Source organism: Zootoca vivipara, chromosome 3 (assembly GCF_963506605.1).
Source record: "Zootoca vivipara chromosome 3, rZooViv1.1, whole genome shotgun sequence".
NCBI lineage: Eukaryota > Metazoa > Chordata > Lepidosauria > Squamata > Lacertidae > Zootoca > Zootoca vivipara.
In genome coordinates, this window is record NC_083278.1 from 77,568,603 (window position 1) to 77,592,820 (window position 24,218).

At 41.2% G+C, this 24,218-nt stretch overlaps 1 protein-coding gene across 1 annotated transcript in view; it reads left to right on the forward strand.

Moving 5' to 3' along the window:
- The window catches only part of CATSPERE (catsper channel auxiliary subunit epsilon), a 62,585-nt gene that overhangs the window by 19,177 nt on the left and 19,190 nt on the right, over positions 1 to 24,218 (forward strand). The window contains exons 10-14 of the mRNA XM_060273275.1: positions 3,698 to 4,313; positions 7,113 to 7,596; positions 10,944 to 11,383; positions 12,517 to 12,575; positions 21,040 to 21,115. Coding sequence (XP_060129258.1) covers positions 3,698 to 4,313; positions 7,113 to 7,596; positions 10,944 to 11,383; positions 12,517 to 12,575; positions 21,040 to 21,115 — 1,675 coding nt within the window. The remainder of the gene's footprint in view (positions 1 to 3,697; positions 4,314 to 7,112; positions 7,597 to 10,943; positions 11,384 to 12,516; positions 12,576 to 21,039; positions 21,116 to 24,218) is intronic.

The following is a 24,218-nucleotide window of genomic DNA, read 5'->3' on the forward strand; positions in this document are numbered from 1 at the left end:
CCTGGTAGAAGAGGAATGTTTTTGCCTGGCATCTAAAGATAAGTAATGAAGACACCAGTCAAGCCTCCTTTGGGGGAGCATTGCACAAACGGGGACCCACTACAGAAAAGCCCCACTCTCATGTTACTCTGCGGACCTCTCATGGAGAAAGCACATGAAGAAGGGCCTCAAATGATGGTTGCAGGGTCCAGGTCAGTTTATATGGGGAGAGGCAGTCCTTAAGGTATTGCAGTCCTCAGCCATTTAAGGATTTTTAGGTCAAAAGTAGCACTGTGAATTAGGAAACTAATTGGGAGTCAGTGCAATCAGGCCAGGATTGGATTTATACACTTAAAGCAGCCTCACATAGAACTTGGTAATCTAACCCAGAGGTATATGTGGCCCAGTATAGCAAGGGAAATCCATATAGGCATATCTGATGCACCTCCTAATGAGAATGTATATTGTAATTCATATGCATTCTTAACATGAGGAAAAGTCACTTGAGTGATGATGTGGAAGAGGATCAAATAACAACTTTTTCTTCTCCTGATTGCACCCCTAAAAGCAAGTTTATCCTGATCTTAGTTATCAAGCTAAGCATTACCTGCATTTCTGTAGAACAAATATTTGGGCCTCATGCACATTCCCATCAAGTTCCAGGAAGCAAAACATGCCTAGAGCCTTGATAATGGTCTTAATCTTATAAGCACCTTCAAAAAAAATTTCAAAGAGATATATGTTAAAATTGCATAAATTGCAATCCAAACTCTGCCTCCACCAGGCTGGAGGAAGGTGAGAATTTAGCACAACCTCCCAGTCCCCCAAAGAAGGGGAAGCCAAGGTGAGAGAAATCCAGCTTCCACCAACAAGCAGCTTGGTGGGCAGAACTCACATGCACTGCTGATACTCCTGGCGTAACAGTAAAAAGGAGGGTGTGCTACGGAGAGGTTTCCTAGGCGCCATTTCCAATCCCATTCAGACAGCAGCCATGCCTTCACAGCCAGGTAGACTGTTCTTGAGATGAGCCTAATTATCAATAAGCACAGCTCAGGCCAGGTATAAACCCTGTATGAGCCACCCACAATTATATGACACCTCTTATGGTGTGGGACTTTATTTATTTATTTATTTATTTATTTGCCACATTTGTGCCGCACTCTTCAGCTAAAAAGGTTCCCTGAATGACTCACATGCCTGTGGAAGTGGGCAGGCCCGGCTCTACGTAGACCCCCAGTGGCGCAGGGCACCATGGCGCCGGTCCGCTGCGCACGGCGCCCACCTGCCCACCGCGCTGGGAAATGGGGCGGGAGGGCGCCGGAGAGATTGTGCTGTGCCTGCCCGCCCGCCCGCCGCGCAGCAGCGCCGCGCCCACCCGCCCACCGCGTTGGGAAATGGGGCGGAAGGGCGCCGGAGAGATTGTGCTGTGCCTGCCCGCCCACCGCGTTGGGAAATGGGGCAGAAGGGCGCCGGAGAGATCCGGCGCACCATGGCGACAGGGGCGCTTAAGACGGCGCTGGAAGTGGGGGCCCAGCCTAGTACACTTGACCCAAGCCTCAGAGGACTAAGCTTGCCTGGGGGCACATCTTGTCATGCCAAAAACACCCTGGGGCTCCCAGCCAATTGAGGACTCAACACCCTGGGCCTCAGACAAGCTCTTCATGGGCCTACTCACAATCAATTAAAGCCTACCCACAGGCTTACAATCTAAAAGAATGTGACACACAAGGGAAACAGATCAGGGAGGGAAGGTTAGGAATCAAACTCAGACACCAACTGGGCCCACAAATGAACTGGCAATCAGTGCAGCTGTTTTAAAACGGGGGTTATATGATATCTAAATGAAACTCAGCTAGTAATCTGACTGCTACATTTTGGACTGATTGAAGTTTCCAAGTTGCCTTCAAGGGCATCCCCATGTAGAGCACATTGCAACAATCCAGTCTGGAAGTTACCAGAGCATGGAGTACAGTGGTGAAGGCATAGCTGGTGAACCCGCCGAAGCTGAAAAAAAGCACTCCTGGCCATCAAAGCCACCTGAGGTGACAGTGCTGAATCCAGGAACACCCCCAAACTGTGAACTTGCTTGTTCTAGTGGACTGTAACTGCATCCAGGACAGGCTGCCTCCCCACCTCCCAGACATGAGAACCTGGGACACATAACTCCTCTGTCTTTTCAGGATTCAGCTTCAGTTTTTTGGACCATTTGCAACCAACCCATCACGGCTTCCAAGCACTGGTCCAGCACCTCAGCTGCCTCTCCTGATTCAGATGGAACAGAGAAAAAAAGCTGGGTGTCATCTGCATACTGGTGACTCTTCATTCCAGATCTCCTGGTGACAGCTTGTAGAGGCTTCTTATACATCTTAAATAGTGTGGGGGATAAGATGAAACCCTATGGGATACTACAGCCCTGGATTTAGGCATTGAACTGCTGAAATACAGTGTCCCCAATCCCCACCTCTGGGATATGCCTCAGAAGGATTCTGTGGTCAACATAATCAAAAGTCACCAAGAAATCAAGTAGAATGAGTAGGGTTGTAGTACTACTCCCATCTCTCTCCCCATAAATGTCATCAATAAAGGTGACCAAGACAGTTTCAGTTTCAGTGCCATAACATGGCCTGAAGGCGGACTGGAATGGTTACCAATCCTACAGACCCAACCCGCTACGGCTAGTATTCCAAGATGGACAAGGATCAAGGAGACAGGTGGCCAGCCACACTTCTTCAAGCAATTTGTCCACACCCTCAGACTGCAATAATCTAAACTGATCCAGTATAGATGTCTCCGGCAAACAGCACTTGCTCTTTAAATCATATATCTAGTCCTGCCATGCTGCTATGATAGGTTTCATAACATTATACATTGGAGTGTCTCCAAAAACAGATCTTAATAAAATCAAATGTAATTGTAAATTAAGTTTTGCTCTGCTTCTTATCATAGAACCTCTGGGATGCAAATTAAAATAGTTAAAATGGTTTTTTAATATCAAGTTTGTTTTCATATATTGAGGTGCTCTTTGGAAGTTTTAAAATAGTGTTTCCGTGTCTGCTTCATTTTTTAAAAATTTTTTGCTCTGTTGCTGTTTCTTGATCTGTGGCCCTCACATCCATATATCCCCCTTTGATTCAACTCTTGAATCTTCCCAAATGTGCAACAAATGCCTTCTTTAATTCTGATCTGGTTACAACCGCAGAGTTTAATTGCTGCAGCCTCATCTTTATTCTGTTTTGTATTGTAGCTTTTGCCTCTCCATTTTGGCTCTTGCCTTTCCAGTGATATCGTTTTTTCATTTTGTAAAGGGCTGGGAGAGGATTCAACACAGTTCTTACCTGAAGCTAAATTGATCAAATTCATGCTTTCCAAAGCAATATGTGTACTGAAACCAGTCACCCTTCAAAATTCACACTTACTGTACAGAATTTGAAATTTGGTATGCAGATCTCCAACAAAACAGTGTTTACAAAAATGCATATATTAGGGGAAAGTGGACATAAAAATGAATATAGTTATGAAAATGACATACAAAAATGCATGGCATTAGGATAAATTGCAACAATGTGTGTATTAGTCAAAACTGCACACAAAAACATGTTTAGTAGGAGAAATTAACATTAAAATGCCATGAATTTTCATGATGATTTTGAAAAAGAAAATTCACAAATTGCTGCAGAAATATGGAGAACCTAAGACTGGAAAAATGAGAATCTGAAAGAACTAAAATTGACAGTTCTTTCATTCCTAGTTTTGAGCTTGCTGAGACTGTTTTCAGTATTTCTAAAGAGCTTGTTGTTGCCTACAGGACAGTGTGTAATCATATGATGCTTTTTTCTATTTTTAGATACTGGGAGATTGACGTGCCTAGCATTTCAGATTACATCATTGGAGAAGTCAGGGGAAAACCAGTTACTTTTCAGGGTTGTTTTGTTTCCCGTACTCCTTTTATTGTTGCAAAATCAGAAATTCCTCCAGTTGACATACATGATGTCTCTATCTCGACTCCAGCTGGTAGTGAGCTCATGATAACATGGTCTGCATGTCATCCAACTACAGTAGTTGTGATGACAGATTATGGAGCTTTCCTAACACATGATGAGTTCAGAAATTCAAAAGGAATCAAGTTTCCCTCCACTGTATTAGATCCGGCTGTAGCTCAGAAAGTAAATGATATAGCCATAACAGAGGAACACATGATATTTTTAATAGACGATTCTATTTATATTATAAACAATGACGAGATATTCAGAGCTGGAAGACAACATAAACTTCCAGAGAGCGGAATTCTTGGGATAGAAGCAAGAACCTGGTGTCTAAGGGACTATCCAGTTCAAGTGAGTTACTCAAAATATTTTATATTTTAGAGGGTTCATATGGACTTATTTTTTACTCATACCACTTAAAAGACATTGTGGCCTGTTGCTGCCCGGTGCTTCCGGGATGTGGTAGTAAAGCATTTCCTCTTGGTTGACAGGTAGCACACTCAGAAAGCACTGGCTGCAAGGGGAAGGGCTTTCCGTCAGTTCTCAGACTCACTCTGTCTGGTTAGTAGGCTAGCAGCCACAAAATAGCATTCAGCAGCAACTGAACTTAATGAATGTCAAGAAAAGGGGAATAATGTGACCAGGAGCCCAATGGCAGCAGTCCGTTGAAGCCACTCAAGTATGACCTTCCTCCTCCTGACCAAGAGCTGAGGCACATAGCTGAGACAGGCCAAACAGCTTTAGGGAAATGACTTGGACAGTTTATGTGCAAGGTTTTCCCTGCAGTTTCAAAAGGTTTCCTCTCCTTCAGGATTTTTGAGCAAACTCTTCATTATGGGATTTTTATATGCGTACCACTTGCCAAGTTTGTGCAGCATCACCCTACTTCCCTACAAATAGCCATTCTCATTAAGCACACACACCACTCTTATAGTGATGCAAGAAGCATCCAAAATGCAACTTTTCTATAATGTAGAACCAATTACCAATTGTAGTCAGGTACTGCCAAAAAAACAATATCCAGAAGAATTTTTAACAGGTGCAGTGTTTAAGGCTAGTAGAATAAAGTGAAAGGAGGATTCTAAATCCCTACTAGTATAAAAGTACATAGAGCCAAAGAAATGGGTTGTTGCATAATAGAAAATCTCAAAACAAGTATAAAAGGAACGGAGAAGGAAAAAATCCTAAATGTGTATTCACAGTAAAGGGAGGAAATAAATTGCCATGGCCAAATTTATAATTGTATGATGGCACTAGTGCTTGTGCCTGCAAGGAGCCCCAAATTCCAAGCTATAATTTTCTTTTTAAAATGTAGGCCTCTAGACCTACTGGATGGAAAGTTATAAAATAAAATGTGCAGGCATCCTTCTAATCAATTTTTCTAAGCCTGGCTGCTTCTATTGTTCTGGCAGCAGTTCCCTTCTGAAGGCTCCTAGGGCTGCAAGGTGAAAGGCAGGTGGAAAAAATCCATCCCCTGATGATCCAATACAGACTCTTTCACCTTTCCCAAGGTAGGCTGGGCTGGGAATTGGTGCCTGACCCAAGTTAGAAAGTGAGCAAAAGCAATGAGAAGTGTATCTAAATTTGAAACTGCACTTTTTCAGAGTATTTTCTTTTTGTTTGTGAAGGTTGCAAAATATTGTGTTTTTCTGAGAGTTCTGAAACTACATATGCTCAAGATGTTTTATGTGGTCTATGAAAGCTTATGTAATAATAAACTTGTTAGTCTTTAAAATTCCCCAATCCATATTTTCTGGGATCTTATTTCATGATTTCCTTTTATTGGGAAAGGATCCACTACTTTTTGGAACTGCACCTGGAACTCCCCACCAACTTAACCTCATTTTGTAGATTGTTTAATATCCCATTTCCTGTGAACATAGGAACATTATTTGTATAGTGCTCCTGAGGAAAATTGTTCTGAAATATGAAATATCCCTTTGAGCATGAAATCTTCCTTTAAGCATGAAATCTTCCTTTGAACATGTGGCATTTCATCCACCTTATCAGTTTAATTGGTTTCCCTGCTGAGCCCGCAAAACTGTTATTGTTAGATATCTGTAATAAATAGGAAGAACTTCTGAACAATGTCATGTTTAAAAACCCTTAAAAGGACATTATTTTATAATCCTATTAAGTACTAATTCTGCTCCCACTTGAGTCAATTTTAAAAATCCACTGATAATGCCTACAGTTAAGAGTCAAAGAGGAGCCCCCTTTGGGCAGATATGTTGATATAGATGAGAATGCCTCAAAGGAGCAAACGGAGATCTGTGATCAGGTCAGATTTCCTTACATTTTGGCAAATAGGAAAAATGCACGTGTATAGGCACACATTTTTCCTAATATGGCAAATAACAGGGTTTTTTTTGGGGGGGGGAATACTATTTATATTGGGGCTGACTCTCATCTGCATGCAACTCCATGCACTCATCTGCTACCAGCTGAGTGTTTAAGTGCAAGTCTGTTACATTTCAAACTGTTTTTACCGTATTTTTCTGTGTATTAGATGAGATTTCTTGACTCAAAAACCGTGTAAAAAAACGGGGGTTGTCCAAAACACGGATAGTGGCATGGGGTGAAGAAGCGGCGCACCTGCCAGCCAGCCGGTTGGCAGGACTGCAACTTCCCTCGATGCCGCAGCGAGTGGGAAACAATCTAGGGGGTGTTTCCTGCCCGCAGCTGCGTGTGGGGGGAGAAGCTACGTGCTCCCAGGCAGTTGGTTGGCAGGAGCGCAACTTCCCCCAATGCCGCTGCGTGCGGGAAACACTTCCTAGATCCTTTCCCAGGTACAGCGCCATTGGGGGAAGTTGCGCCCCTGCCAACTGGCTGGCCGGCAGGAGCACAACTTCCCCCGATGCCACTGCATGCAGGAAACAATCTAGGAAGCATTTCCTGCCCGCAGCTGCGTGGGGAGAGAAGCTCAACAACTTTGGGCCATCTCCCCTCATTTGCTTAAAATTGAGTCCCCAAAAATAGGAGGGGGCCTTGTACATGGGGGCGTCTTATAGCTGGAAAAAATATGGTACTTTTCAGTGAATGTATTGATATTGTTTATGATAAATTTAAGAAATACCTACAGTGTCTGAATTTTATTAATTATCTCTCCCACCGCTTCTCTCTCTATCTCATCCGACGCCCACGGTGCAGGAATCAAATTTAAGTGATGCACTCCTGTGGACACAAAGAGAAATATTCCTCCTGTACCCATCAAGAAAAATAACTGATATGTTTATTCTAATCATGGAAGTAGATGTCTTAAGGAGTGTAATAGGATTCGAAGACCACGTTAATTTAGCTGTAATAACTGCTTGCTATGATTCAATCCCTTCTGAAATTTCAGTCTTACTGGCTTGTACTGGATGCAAGACCTCCACACAATTATATGTGGTAGGATATAATGAAGACGACCCCCACTGGTTCTTGAGAGATTTTTCCCTCCCAGCTCCTACAAGTGACCCTATGCACATGAAAGCTGTGTTTGCAGCGTCATCATCTATGCTGCTGTGGTACAGTGACAAGATTTTTTATTCTTACAAAGGAAGCAAAGTCACCGGATATATTAAAGAAGCTGATACAGGCGCGGAATTATCAGCAAGAGCATTAGGAACAGTTATTCATCAAGTTGTTATTGGTTAAGTATAGTATATTTTAAGATAAATTACTAATGGAAATTGTAGTTATTGTAGTTGATTTTGGCAATTATAGTTTGTAACCTAAGCCATAAATGCATAGTGTTTGAAAGTACTACAGGTGACTCCCCATTTACACGGGTTATGTTCTGAACCCCTGCACATGTCTGTGAAATTGCATAAAATTGAGAGTGGCCTGTCAACTCAGCAAAGCCCCTCTGACTCGCAGGGAATAAGTGTCCCCACGTCTGCTGAGCCTGTCAATGAAGACCTGCTGCCCCTCCAGCTCCCGGGAGCCAAAGAGACAGTGGGTCTTGCACAGCTGATGCACGAGGAAGCTTCTTTCCTGCACGTCAGTTGAGCTGGTCAACCAAGCCCTGCTGCCCCAAAGCACAGCTAGGCTTTCCAGCTAACAGCTGATGCGTGGGAATGCACACTAGCAGCAGGCGCTTTCCTGCATTACAGCTGTTAGCCGGGAGCCTCAGCAAAGTCCCACTGCACCTCCGGCTCATGAGGAGACCCTCCCCGAAGCCCAAAGAGGGTGTCCCCTTCAGGCTCTGGCAAGGGTCTCCTCATGAGTCAGAGGCTCAGTGGGGCTTTGCTGTGGCTCATCAGGTCTCCCCCCCACACACATATCTGGGTTTCCAGGGCCACACGTATGCACAGTTGTGTGAATTGAACACGTGTAAATGGGGAGGGGGTACTGTATGTCACTAGATATGCAGGTGTTTTTATATTAAAAAGCTTCCAAGGAGGATGACACAGCTATGGCAGTTGGATACATCCTGTTCAATCCCTAGGGGCTGATACTATAATTTTCAGGTTGCTACTTTTTGAGTCCATTGTAAACAAAGTTCTAATGTGTGAACAGTTATATGAATTAAGCCAATAATGGCTTGGAAAAGCTTAATAAAATCCATTAAATTTACTATACATATCAGTGGCAGACCACTGGGGCTCTCCCCGTAATGTGTTCCTGTTATGTATCAGAGATTATGGCTATTAAAGCTGTAAACAAGATTCTGAATACAGTGGCATTGGGGGGCCCTCAAAGGAGGGGAGCTTAAGGCAGTATACCTCCATCTGTTCACCAGTGGTTCACCGGGTGGGTGGAAGCCACAACTGCCACTAATCTGCCTGGCATCATAATAATAGTAGTAGTAGTGGTGGTGGTAGTAAAAAGCTGTGTTGGGGTGGATACTCAACTGCTGCATCCAAACCCTGCTCAAAGCACCCTTGCAACTTGGAGTTAGAGTTGTTCAGCAGAATTCCTGATCTTTATCTCATGTAGAACTGGATTTTCTCCACTTCAAGAATGAGTTTCAAAGTTTTACTGTAGAACAGTCTTAAATACTAGTTACAATAAGATAAATGTTACAAGACAAGAAAATAACACATTGTAAACAAGCAATGAGGTTTAGTTCTTCCTCTCTGGTCCAAGAGGAAGGTCTTAGCTTGCTCATCATTGCAAAGCTTCTCTTTAGCTGCTGTTGCTACAACCTATCTCCAAAAAGCGCATTCTGGCTTCTCAAGTTTCAGCTTCTTGCTGTGAGAGCTCTGCAGCTCATGCTTCTGGTGATGAGTCATAGAATCATAGAATTGTAGAACTGGAAGGGATGCAAGCTCCTCAAGTGCTTTCACGTGGCTGGAATGTATCCAGGGCCATCTTAAGCATATCAGGCGAAGATCGCTGTGGTGCGAAGATCGCTCCGGCGCCCCGCCCCGTTTACCACTGCAGCTGTCTGGCGGGCGCAGCCGTACGCCGCCCCCCTGGCGGCCCGGCGCCCTCCACCACCCAGCCCTGCCTTAGAACCGGCCCTGAATGTATCTTTGAGTTCTCATAATGTGAAAAAGGCTGTGTGGCTTTTACATGTATGGGGCAAGTTTGTGTACTCCTGCTCTTGATGGTAGGACCTGAACCAATGGATTCAAGTTACAAGAAGGGAGATTCCAACTAAATATCAGAAAGAACTTTCTGACAGTAAGAGCTGTCCCTTGGAAGGTGGTGGACTCTCCTTTATTGGAAGTTTTAAAGCAGAGGTTGGATGAATATCTGTCAGCAGATTTGTTAGTTGAGATTCTTGCATTGCAGGGGGTTGGACTAGATGACACTCAGGGTTATCCAAAATGTACGATTGATCTTCTGTCACACAAGGCACAGTTAATACCTTTCTCTTTTGTCAGGGTACACATACTGATGTGTACCCCCACCTTCATAATAAGATAGTATAACTGTTAAATTATAAGAAAGTATCACAAACATTAGTTGAGGGCAGTTCAAACTTGAGAGAAAGAACATACTACAGTGGTACCTCGGGTTAAGAACTTAATTCGTTCCGGAAGTCTGTTCTTAACCTGAAACTGTTCTTAACCTGAGGTACCACTTTAACTAATAGGGCCTCCTGCTGCTGCTGCTGCTGCTGCTGCTGCTGCCGCCGCACAATTTCTGTTTTCCTGAGGTAAAGTTCTCAACCCGAGGTACTACTTTCAGGTTACCGGAGTCTGTAACCGGAGGTGTCTGTAACCCGAGGTACCACTGTAATCAATTACACATCTGCATGCACGTAATTAACATATAGTATATCATCTTAGTGTTGACATACATTCCAAGATCTCTCCCCACCTAGCGCTTCATACAGGAGGAGTGATCCTAGCTAACTTAACTTCATATACCAACTTCTGGACTGTGTACCTCAATTCTTTCCAAAATTCTGCCAGGGTCACTAGTATGTTTTCAGGAGCTTGTATACCTGAAATAAATAAAAGGTGTGGCGATTTGTGCCTTGCAAATTTTAGCTACCAGATGTATGTAGTGACATTATCCTAAGTAAGGGAATAACAATACCCCAGGTTTCTCTGGCAGAGGCTGCAATATAGCTCAGTTACAGGAGACTCACATTCATCCCTGAACCCTGGTTTGCCTGCATGCTGGGAGGGTGGCTGCCAGCAAGTAGCATTAATTGGTCATCCTGCAGCTGAACAGGATGTTTGTACATTGTTGTTGGATATGAGAGAAGAAAATGTGGCCTTTTGAAAGGAAGAATAATGTGTGTTCCCAATTTTAATTTAAAACAATGTCTCCCAGAAATCACCTTGGAAATGAAAGACACTATACAAATAATTTTAAGAAATAAATAATGTTTTGGAATCACAAGCATACATTTTCTATAGATAAGTTTTGCCACAATGCAAGGCAAATTTGTACTAAGGACAAACGTTTGGTTAAAACAATCAACCAGTATTACTGAAAAGATAAGAAAGAATTGTAGTTTTATTGATAACAGTAATATAATTATATACATAAACCAGATGTTATACTAAGCTCTATCTGTTTTTCCCCTTTTTATAGGCAGTGCTGGAAACACTGTGATCAAAATGAGAAACAATGCCATGTTTTTCTTAAAGTTTAATATGAAAGATGTTTTAAGGCTCAATGATTGGGAAACTGAAGCCAAAAACTTTGCCATATATGTGAATGCTCATGGTGACTTCTATTTGCTCATAAGCAATGGTACTCATGTATATTTCGAGGCTTATCCACTGAAAACTGAAGTACTTAGTGCCACAAATTCTTTAGGAGAGGTCTGTCCGTATATATCATTTCAGCACAATATGGAAGCAGCGACTTACTATCTGGATATGGGAACAAATATGACCTTTTGGACCCAGATTGTCTTTCTGGAAAATGTGGGGTTGTCCTCAGAAGTTACAATCTTTAGGTCACACTTGCTAAAGAAAAATAACTCTATTCAATATGAAATAGCACGTGGAATTTGTACTAAGAATCAGGTAGGTGGATCTTGCATTTTTCTTCCTGTTTGTTTCTTTCTTGGGTCAGGCTGTCTGGTTCAGACACGTTTCTGGCTACAGACACATGCAAGGCTACTAGCATGTTTCTAATTCAATGGGAATTCCATGGATGAACCAGATTTATGAACTCACACTTCTACATGAAACCTAAAGATATGGCTGCAATGATTTCCTCAGTCATAACAAAATAAAAAAATCATTCCAGTAGCACCTTAGAGACCAACTAAGTTTGCCATAGGTATGAGCTTTCGTGTGCATGCACACGAAATCTCATACCTATGACAAACTTAGTTGGTCTTTAAAGTGCTACTGGAAGAATTTTTTTATTTTGTTTTGACTGCGTCAGACCAACACGGCTACCTACCTGTTCCTCAGTCATGATAGCTCAGAAAGGAGCTATTATAGTACAATGGTACCTCAGTTTACAAACTTAATCCATTCCAGAAGTCCGTTCTTAAACCAAAACTGTTCTTAAACCGAGGCGTGCTTACCCTAATGAGGCCTCCCTCCGCCAGTGCCCTTCCACCATTCCGATTCTGTTCTTAGACTGAGGTAAAGTTCTCAAACCAAGACATTTCCAGTTTTGCTGAGTTTGTAAACCAAATCGTTCTTAAACTGGACTGTTCTTAAACCCAGGTACCAGTGTAATATTTTTATTTATTTATTTTATTAAATTTTTATTCACTCCCCCCCCTATCATTACATACATCTCATATCAATAACCAAACACCTCTGCCCTCCCCTCCTGGGCTTCCCCCAACTTCCACTTCTGGTTTTCCCCCCCCCCCTTATTTCATACTGCTGTTTCTCAAGAATACACTATATCATTTCTTTATTGTTTTAAATGTTCTTTGTTGATAAAGATGTGAATGTTTACTCAAATCCTACCATCAAGTCAATTTGTTCCTGCAGATATATTATAACCTTACTTACATTATAGGGATTCAAATGTCTAGGATAAAGTGGAGTTTATATTTTATATAATTTGAAGTTCTTTTAACTTTTAGTATCCTGTTTTATTCTAATATAATGAGTAATGTTACCTGCCTGCAGCCCTTAAATATATGGTGTTTTAAGACTTATTAATTATTGTTGTTTATTGTATCTTAAAGACTGTAACACTTTATCATGACTATGATTATTCAAACGAGGAAGAGTATGAAGATGCAATGTAAGTATAATGATAGTTAAAATATGAAAATGGTTAGCAATTTATTGGTTATATTTACATTTCAGAAGAGTCAATAGCATAAGCACACTGAAGGCTTATTGGAACTAGCTCAGGGCTGGGAAACTTCTTTTTAATTCCAAAGACCATGTTCCATCATGGGAAGCCTTCTGGGAGCTGTTAATTTGGGGGTCCTATCTATTCTTGGTTGTACAAGTGGGGCCATGGGTTTAGTCCAAGTGCCCTTCTGAGATGGACCACCATTTTTCTTTAAGATCTCCCTTTTTTACTATGATGCATTTTCAAATCATCAATTAATACTCTCAAATGAGGTAAATCAAGCACAATATCTTTTTTCAGTGTATCTATTTCAACAATGGATGGTTCAAAATTACACATATCAAAATATCAATACAGACCCAGCCTCCCAGTGAAATTTATTTTTGTTCCAGCCATATAAGTAGCAGTTCCCACAAATTAAATTAAAGGTGTTTGGTTAACCACAATAATATTCACAAGTTGTTCTCTGAGTAAAGTACATTCAGCAGCTGAATCATAAGGTGTCCTTTGCAGCTCAGTTCCTACCGGTAACTACCCCCTCTGTTGTCCACAAGGACTTTAAATATGATGTAGTTGTAATGCTGCTATTATCCAATTATGACAGGGGCCACTGGAGTTTAGGCCTCCCTTTCATCTAATCAGAACATGACCATAAGAAGAACCTGCTGGATCAGGCCAACAGCCCATCTAATCCACCAGACAAGTGCCTGTTGGAAACCAGTAAGCAGGATTCAAGCATAATAACACTCTACCCTCCTGTGGCTTTTCAGCAACTGGTGTTCTGCTGCCTCTGACTGTGGAGGCAAAGCATAGCCATCATGGCCAGTAGCCATCAATAGGCCTCTCTTCCAGGAGCTTATCTACTGTAATCCTCTTGTAAAGCCATCCAAGCTGGTGGCCATTACTGCTTCCTATGGAAGCAAGTTCCATAAATTAACTATGTGGTGTGTGAATAAGTACTTTATTTTATCCATCCTGAATCTTCCAACATTCAGCTTCAGTGGATGCCCACAAAGTTGTAGTGTAATGGAGAGGAAGAAAAACTTTTCCCTATCCACTTTACCATGCCATGCATCATTTTATAAACTTCTACCGTGTCACCTCTAACTTGTGTCTTCTCTAAACTAAAAAGTCCCAAATGTTGCAACCTTTCTTCAAAGGGGAGTTGCTCACCAAGAAGCAACCAGAACTGTACACAGTAACGCAAATGCTATCACACTATAATTCATATAATGCCATTTTGATACTGGCAGCTTTATTTTTAATCCCTTTCCTAATGATCCCTAGCATAGAACCACAATGTTCCAATGCAAACCAAAGATCTTGTGCTGGGGGTTAATGCACAGACATTTTTCTATTCTGAATTGCAGGCTGAAACCAAGAGCCTTGCTGTGGCTCAGTACATAATACAGGAAGAACAACAGTTCTCTGAATGGAAGGAAGTAGAAAGTGGAGTCCCCCCAAGGATTAGTATTGGCACCTGTGAGCTTTTTAACCTGTTCATAAACAAACTAAAGTTAGAACTAAGCAGTGAGGTGGCTAAGACTGATGATACAAATTTGATCCGAGTCATTAAAACAAAAAGCTTGCGGAGAGCTCTGAAAGCATCTCTCCAAACTCAGTGAATTTTACATATACTGTATGCTCATGGGGTCTGGAACTGGAGGTGACTGATCAGGAATGAGGCATTGAGGTCATGGTAAATAGCTCAATGAAGGTGTCAACCCAGTGTGTGGTGGCTGTGAAAACAGCAGATTCTTTACAACAGTGAAGTACTCTAGAAACAATTTATAAGTCTTTTTTATATAATGGAACTCCATCAAGATGTTTTATCTGACACCCAGCTTTCAATAAGAGATGCCAGCCTTGACCTTAATAAATAATCCACTTCACCTTCTAGCAGATGTACCCCACAGTCCAGCATATCTATCCATTTATCTATTTTCACCAGCAATTTCACTATTTTCACCATTACAATTTCTCTGTTGCTGTTTATCCTTGTTGTTGTTGTTTAGTCGTTTAGTCGTGTCCGACCCCATGGACCATAGCACGCCAGGCACTCCTGTCTTGCACTGCCTCCCGCAGTTTGGTCAAACTCATGTTCGTAGCTTCGAGAACACTGTCCAACCATCTCATCCTCTGTCGTCCCCTTCTCCTGTTTATCCTATCCCCCCCGTAATCTTTTATTGTCAATACACCCTGTACTGTTAAAATATGTGAATGAATATCCTTGCTATCACACTCTTGTTTCCACTCTTGTTCCCACATATAATCATTATCCAAATAAGCTCCAACAATTCAATAAATTGGCTTCTGAGCATGGAGCTGTTCCTTCAACACCTCTCCAAATTTCTATTAGCAACCTGTTGCTTTTTTAAGTTATTGTGTCAGAACTTTCACAGGTCCTTGCAATTCTGCTTTTTCTACTTTATGACCTCCAATTGGCATTGTAAATGTTCATTACAACTCTCCCGTTCAGGTCCTTAGGTCCTTCTCAGTTTTCTGTTCTGCATGCTAAATATACCCAATCCCTTCAACCTTTTCTCATAGGACTTGTTTTCTTTACTACCTAACATCTTCATCACCCCATTCTCATTTATCTATATTATTGCATGCCACCCTAATTTCCAAGCAGTGTAAGATTCCAGGCTTACCCAGGATTCAGTATCCATGAGGGACACTGGAGACTGTGGTATCTTTATGATATATGGTTTATTTACACATATATACAACATGAGCTTATGATGGACACCGCATTAACACCCCAAGAAGGTGTTGCTTCCCCCATTGCCACAGCCTTGGATTCAAGCAGAAATTAGGCATGGCTCCTCCTCCCAGCTGCCCAGCCTGCAGCCTTGCTTCTAGCTTCTAGCTCACTTAACTTAGACCTTCAACTCTGGCTTTTGTTTTTCTAACGACCAGTGAGTTGAAGTAAGGGGTCTCACCTATTTGTCATCTGGCACAGAGCCACTTCCTTTGCTGCCTTAATGATTCATACTTAGAGGGACACTACCCCACCAGAAAGCGAGCCTGGCTATTTCGGGAATTGAATCTACTGGTTTCAGGAATTAGGAGGGGCTCAGGCATACAGCCTCCCGCCTCCCCCAGCAAACCATATCATTCTTAAAGTGTGGTGTGCAGAACTGGACACAATACTCCCATGTGAGGTCTAACTAGTATAGAATAAAGTGGAACTACCACTTCTCATTACTGGGACGTTATGATTTGATTGAAGCAGCCTAAAATCACATTAGCCCCCTCGCAGCTGGATCACTTTGCTGACTCACGTTCAGCTTATGGTTTATTACAATCCCAAGAAATGTGTACTACTGCCAAGCCATGTTTCCTGCCATCTTTTACCTGTACATTTTAAAATGTATTGCCAAAATGCAGGTATTTGCATATGTCTCTTGAGTTTCATTTTGCGATTTTTGACCCATAAGCTCATTCTGATATGTTAGGTAGCAATTCTGAGTTTTGTGCCACTGGCAAATTTCATGATTCACTCCTTCCTTTCATCTATATAACTACAAAAAATGTTGAAGGAAAGCAGGCCCAGACTAGAGCCCTGCAGCAGCACATTCAAAGTCTCTCTCTGGGTTAATGAGGAACAATTGATGAGCACTTGTTCACACTTAATCAGTTTAGTAACCAAAATAATATGGAGACCTTTGTCAAATGCTTTTCTGAAAGGAAGATAAATAAAAAATCACAGCATTTCCAAAATCTGTAATCTAGTACAGTACAGTGGTCCCTCAGGTTAAGAACTTAATTTGTTCTGGAGGTCTGTTCTTAACCTGAAACTGTTCTTAACCTGAGGTACCACATCAGCTAATGGGGCCTCCCACTGCCGCCGCGCCGCCGCCTCACGATTTCTGTTCTCTCTTTTTTTTTTAAACATACTTTTTATTAATTTTACAAAATACAAAAAAAAGAAAAAAAATGGTACATACATAAACACCTTTTCCACCTCCTTCCTACCCACCCACATGGGTCCTCCCCTGCCACAGAAATATCCCATGTATGTGAACAGTCAGAGATGGTCCATTTTATGCTTGGATTTCTGTCCTCCTCCCCCTCCCCTGACCCCAAAGCCCCCCCCTGCCACCAGGGAGCTCCAGCAAACCAGGGCAGTACGCAGGAGGCCATCCATCCAACCATCTATTGTCATACCAAAAAAAGAGAAAAATAGAAATAAGAAAAAAGAGAAAAAAGAAAGGGCAAAAAAAGAGAAAAAAAACAATACAAAACAGAAAAAATTTTCTTACATTCATAATTGTAAAACCATATTTTGTGGGCTTCCCCTCCCCCCCCCCTTCCCCGGTTTTCATCCCTTTTTTATCATCTGCAACAGTTTCTTACTTTATAAAAATACACCTTTGTAACTTATACAACTTATAAATCAATTGTTAACATTTTCATCTAATATTCAAATCACTGAAAAATCAAACTCCCATTTTATCTTCCCGTGCCTAATTTTTTCTCCCTCTATAAGCCTCCATATTTTCACATTTTCCAAAATCCATTCACTTTTAAAACTATAACTATTCTCAATTTAACCTTACATCCCCGATTACCGGCTCCACCCCCCCAATCCAGCAAATTCCATAATCAGCAGACCAGTTATAAACCTGTTGATCCATCCTTATAATCACAACATCACTTTCCCTTCACCCCACCCCCTGTTTACAGTCTTTTGCCATCCAGGCCACCATACAGGACCCCTGAATTTCTTCTCTTCTCTGCATATTTTTTCCTTCTTCCCTGTGGGCGTTCTGGAGTTCCAATAATACCAATCGTGCCCCCCTCAAAGGCAGGGCACTCCATCCAACTTTTTGTAGAGTAAAGTCATCATTTTTTTCGTGGTGTGCTTCATTTTGTGTTGAATCATCACAGTCCTCATCTTCATCTTTTCCTTCCAAATCACAGTCACCATCATTGTCATTCTCACATTCATCTTTTTCAGTGTCAAAAGCTTCATCTTCTAAAAAATCATATTCTGCCATCACCATCTGAAATTTTTGCTGTAACTCTTGCCGTCGTGTCTCCTCTTGACATAGCTCTATTCTTGTTTCCCACATTAAGGTCAACACAGACCGCTGGAACTCAGGGGAACACTTTTTTGTTGACATAATTCAATCCTGCCAAGGTCAAAACTTGTCACGTGGGGTGGAATATGATCACAGTTTATTTTCTCGACTCCATTTTAACAAGCTGGCTGCATTCTTCAAGTCTTATTAACAATAAAGTTCGAACTCACATTTCACAAACATTTAAACCAAAAAAGAAATTCCACAAAGTCCAGAAATACAAAGTGAAATAAAAATTGACTTATAAATCCTGATCAACTCACTGGGTTGTCTGGGCTGCCGGCTCCCGAGGAAAAGAAAGGTTTTTCTTAGCCTTTACCTCTTGCTGCCGGGCAGTCATAAACCACAGTCTCTCTCCCCTTTCACCCTGCATCAAAGGGGAGATTCTCTTTGATGCCTTTGAGGGATCCTTTTGAATTGCAAATCTTCTGTTTACGGCTTCGGGTTTCTATTTACTGTCTCTTTTGTTGCCGTGGGGGGGGGGGTGGCTTCCTCTTTTCTCCCCTCTCTCCCAGATCCAAATTGTTTTATAATCCAAATCGTGAGGTTACTTACAGTCTTTTCCAATCGTTTTATTTTCGGAAGAATCCAGCGCTCTCCGCCTTCGGCTTGAAGCTTCTCCCTGCTAGAATAACGTGGGGCAATAATGGGGCCTCCCACTGCCGCCGCGCCGCCGCCTCACGATTTCTGTTCTCATCCTGAAGCAAAGTTCTTAACCCGAGGTACTATTTCTGGGTTAGTGGAGTCTGTAACCTGACGCATCTGTAACCTGAAGCGTCTGTCACCCGAGGTACCCCTGTAACCTAATTTTTAAAAATGAGTTTAGTAGTCTGGCAGGATTTATTTTTGATAGATTCATGTTGGCTTCTATTAATCACTGCTATTGTTATCAAGATGCTTACAGATTGATTTCTTTATAATCTTTTCTAGTAAAAAGGTAAAGGGACCCCTGACCATTAGGTCCAGTCGTGACCAACTCTGGGGTTGCGGCGCTCATCTCGCGTTATTGGCCAAGGGAGCCGGCATACAGCTTCCAGGTCATGTGGCCAGCATGACAAGCCGCTTCTGGCGAACCAGAGCAGCACACGGAAATGCTGTTTACCTTTTCTAGTATCTGCCCATAAATCTGAGTCCGACTATTCTCTATCCTTTTTGTGAAGATTAGTACATTTGCCTGTATGCATCCACCCTAAAGCAAGAGGCTTGCACTAATACAAGATTTGTTTATTTTTAATAAAACTAAACCCTTTGAACAGCTTGCTTCTTCCATGACACATCACAGCCTGTTTTTTAAAAAATTTGTCTCAGTTTGAAACACAATCTGTCACATGGCATGGGGAGCTGTTATAAAGTCTGCCTAGGCTCCAAGAACTAGTTTCACATTCTTTGGATCCAAGCCATAGTTTACAATGTGAAAACTCTGGGAAAATTGCATACCAGAATTATGCAACTTATTAGGGCTGTTTTTCCTTGGCACCATACGTAATTTAAATATATTTCTCCAGGACACCAATTTAAAACCATTTCTATTTGGGCAAACTGGGCTCTAGCATAAGATCCAAAGCCTAAAACTATTTGCATTCACAACTTTGGAAATCCAATATTTGAGGAAGCTTTAGAGAATCCTTAGACACATTTTTTTTATAAAAAAAAGTTTACCAATCAGTTTCTCGTGTACAAACAAGAGAAGGAAAAAGGTACTCTATGAATGGTGTTGTCCTTGCCACATAAACATAAATTGTATTACTTTTGTCTATAATGATTTACCCCAAACATATTGCTCAAACAACATTCAAGAAATTCCAAATTTATTTTATCTCAGCTCGGGTCGGGCACACATCTCTGAATAGTGAGTCTCCAGCTGATGCCACTATGTAAAGATTATAGGGTTCAGTGTCCAACCAAATCCCCCAAATTGTATGCTACCACCACTCCTGTTAAGAGTCCTTTCCTTCAGGCCCAGGAGACGCCTGTGGCTCTGTGGGATCCCTGGGAGGTTCCAGGAAGCAGGAGCTAAGTCACCATACTTTGCTGTCTGAAGCCTCCAGCAAAAGCAACCATTTGTATGGTAGCTAAGAATAATAAAATAATAACATGGAAGGAACCCTGTTACTAAATAGGAAGAAAATATTTTGGGAGAAGGTCAATTAAGAATTTAGAAACATAATGGAAAATACACTAAAAAAAAACCAAAAAAATCGGACAGCCAAAGCTAAGATACTTAATCATCACACTCTGACTTTGCAAAGAGATGTGGCTTGACAAGTCAGTTCAGCAACCAAAACTCAGAATACAAGATGGGGATAAACAGGAGGCTAGCAGAGGGGCTAGTTTGGGGCAAGGAATACTACAAGGGAGATGGCTTTTATATATTTTTGCCTGTTGTCCCACTTCTCAGCCAATCACAAGGCTACTTAGCTGCAAATTACCAGAACATTGGTTGGATGAGAGAGCCCTACGACAGCACAGTGGAAAAATGTAACTTTTGTTAGTAAATGACCATTTCTGTCCTTGTGATACTGGTACAAAATAAGCAGATGCAGTATATCTTGGGCCTGCTAGCAAGTAACTAAGGGTCAGAAACTGCTATCTCTTGCTTGAAGGCCTCACCCATAAGTCTGAACTTATTAATTTTTTTACCCACAAAGAACCAAAATTTGACACACAGATTCCCAAGTTGGGCACAAACCTGACATGGGATCTAAAAATCTTGATATCCTCATCCTGTTGCTTAGCACTGGATCCCTTTGGGGATGTTACTATAAAAGCTTGAGGTCATTATTTCAGATAGGAAATCAATATGTAGAAACAACAATTCTTATGCAAAGGGGTTTTTAGTTCAAAGGTCAAATGAATGATAAATACAAGTGGCCACACTGACAGTAAACACCACCACCAGATTTGTGTGGGCTCTTAGCATACCCCCAGCCGTGTCTGTGCGCCATGTTGCAATGGGTAGCCATGCTTCCACTCTCATATTCATCATCTCTATCCTGTTTTGGCTGCTTTGCCAGTGTATCTTTGCTTGTGGTACAGCTCTACTGACAGAGTGCTCTGTTGGCAGATTGTGGGAGTTCCACTGGCACATTGGTTATGCCAGCAATATATGTTAAATTCTGCCAGTATTGCGGTGCTTCCACCAGGTCCTGAAGCCCCCAGCCAGAATCTCAAGTATAAGACTGAAGTTTGTGGATTTGAATTTTTGGAACTGATAATGAAATAAATATCAATTGTGAAAGGAACATACAAGTATTATATTGAGGATTAATTTTAAGTGTCTTAAATATACCTGTTTTATGGCTGATACTTCCTTGTAGAGTTAGTTCAACGGGTATTATGACAATTGAAGTGGAACCTTCCCTCACTGGAAGAACATGTATGACTCCCAACAAGGTAAGCTTTTAGCATGAGATGCTAATATTTTTTTTTTAAAAAAGGATGAAAACAACTGAATACCATAGTACTGTACCTTAAGCACTAACAAATACACTGTTGCATAAACTTTCATTAAAAAAAAAACCCTGATAGATGTCTTTAATGTCTGACTTTATATCAAATGAAGATAAAGTTGGCTTGGAGGACCACATGGTTTGCAGAAGTAAAAAACAACAACATTAGAGGGGAAATCCTAAAGGGAACCCCCCCCCCCAAAAAAAAATTCTCAATAAGGACAGAGCTGCATACTGCTGCTTGAAGTGTGTAGGAGGATTACAGACATTCCCGGTGAGAAGAGGGATGGAATAAAGTATTGTGAGGTACAGATGGCTGATTGAACAGAACACAGGTTCATTCCACACATTTTGTTAAAGATTCTTTTTATTCCCCACCCCGGGGTAGCCCATTTCGCTGCCTGAGTTTAAATGGGAATTGCTGCCCCCCCCTCCACCACTTCTGCCGTCATGGTGCCCCCCTCTTACCGAACTTGACAGGAGCCAGGGTGGTGTGGCCCCTCTTGAAGAGGCCCTTCCTGAATCTAGTGGTTTTTAGAAAACTACCACCCAGTCAAACAATAATAGCTGATAGAGGTTGCTAACAACCTGCTCCCCATTTTTCAGTATACAGTTCTGCCATTCATATGGCTAGATTGGCCTCTACTAGAGCCAGGGCCTTTTCAGTACTGGCCCCAACCTGGTGGAACGCTCTTTCCCAGGAGACCAGGGCCCTGCGGGATTTGTCATCTTTCCGCAGGGCCTGCAAGACAGAGCTGTTCCGCCTGGCCTTTGGGTTAGACTCAGCCTGACCCCTGTGTTTTTCTCCCTCATGGCTTGGATTTATGGCCTACTTGAAATGAGGCTGCACTTTAAATTTTAATACTGTATTTTAATCTGTATTTTAATTAATTGTTTTTATGTTTTATTGTGGTTCTGTTGGTGTCAGCCGCCCTGAGCCCGGTTTTTGACTGGGGAGGGCGGGGTATAAATAAAAATTTATTATTATTATTATTATTATTATTATTATTATTATTATTATTATATTGGGTGGATAGAAGGACAGAGGTTATATCAGATATAAAAAAATATCCTGGCCACAACCTGGATAGTCAGGAGCAGCTGTACACTAAGCAACATTTGGCTGCATACATACTCTATCAAGGAAAATGCCACAGTCAGTGGCAAGGGCTCCAGCTTCCTTGCATCCTCCATCAACATCAGCTCAATTTTATCAAGGTGCCATTTTAGTCTTATTCTTCTTATCCAACGGACCGTAGCCTTCAGACACCAACGAGTTCAGGACCAAGGATGTTCTGGTTAAGGGACAATAAAGAGAAAGAATGAAACAGAAAGTTAGGCAATGTCATTATATTAAAGATATCAAACTCTAAAATTCCACATTCTCTCCCCCAGCAGTTTTGCATAAATATTAAATAACAAACATTACCAAATAAAAAGAGCCCCGCAAGACACAGTTCTGTCTCCACTATCTGGGTATATATTGAGAGGTTAAATTAAAACCATCTCATGTACGGTATTTGTCTTGGATAATCACTAGCACTATAATATCTGATACTTCAACGATATCAGGGACAAAAACCACTGAGAAGTCCAATAAAATCAAGATGTTGTTGTGACTTTCAGAGATTGTCCGCCAAAACGATCAAAATACTCACTGTTTTCAGGTAGCTGTTTGTTGAGCTTATTGAGTTTAACCTGATTTATTCACACTTTTTGTGGTTGTGACATATGACATTGTCATCTGGTGGTTGTTAGCATACACTCACCAGTGCAATTTTTGTTAACTTTCCCCTTTTTGACCTTTTTATGGTAAGATAAGTGGTGGAAAATTACACAAGATACCAACTACTAAATGGCAGTGCCATATAACCTCTTCACTAATTATGTGCACACAAAAAATCAAGATGAATGCTCAATAAAATGCCCACCTGGAATCACTGTCAGTCTAAAAATATTGCCGTCATATGATAAAGGGTTGAGGAGGACTCTCATCAACAAATGTGTTTGTTTTTTGTTTGTTTGTTTAAACATTTTTATACAGCCTTTTGCCCAAAGGCTTCAGAATGGTTTACCATATAACATACATCATAACATACATTCATAACATAATGTAACAATCATAAAATAGAAAAGATAAGAACTATTCATAATAAATGTCAAGTTATTCATAAATTATTTTAGTCATGGATATCTGAAACTGCACCACAGTCGCCTGTTCAATCAAATTTTCCCCAAGAGAGAAGTTGGAGCCTGGCCTAAAGTTAGAATGGCCATTCAATCACATAGATTTAAAGTTAGGGTGAATTTACTCTTTCAAGCACTTTCTTGAGCAGCAATGACACCACATAATTTTCTCAGCAATACATTAATGAGCCCTCCCAAAAATTGATTCAACCTCTTATCACTTGATTTGATCACCCTCATTCAGTTCAGTTTTTGAATTAGTAATCTGTAAGAGATATAGCCTGCTATTGTAGGTTTAAGATGTTTCAGTTTTCCAGGCTCAGTCTTATATTTAACTAACTCAGTGTAGACCCATTGAAATTTATAGCCATAACTAATTTAGGTCCATTAATTGCAATAAAAGTTAGAAAAAAATAGTTAAAGACAAGCCTAACCCCATATACTTGGAAATGAAGTGATCAGTGAGACTTATTCCAGAGTAATTATACTAAGGGTTGCAGCCAGAGTATTTTATGAATTTGCTTTCTAGCAAGAGTCATAGCTGCCAAGTTATTCCTTTTTTAAAGGGATTTTCCCTTATGCTGAATAGGCTTCCTCGCGAGAAAAGGGAAAACTTGGCAGCTATGGCAAGAGTAAGCAGTTTCTGGGAGAGTGAACTGCTTGACACCTCCAAATGAGGCAGAATTTAGCCAAAGTTATACATTGATTTCTTTAGGAGATAGTTAAGTATGTGATCAGTGGGACTTGAGTGCTTTTCTTTAGCCATGTTGTGCATTGGAATGCACATAAAATGCCTTATTTTATTTGTTACATAAATTTTAATACTGCATGCATGTACTGTAAATCACAAAAATTGGCTT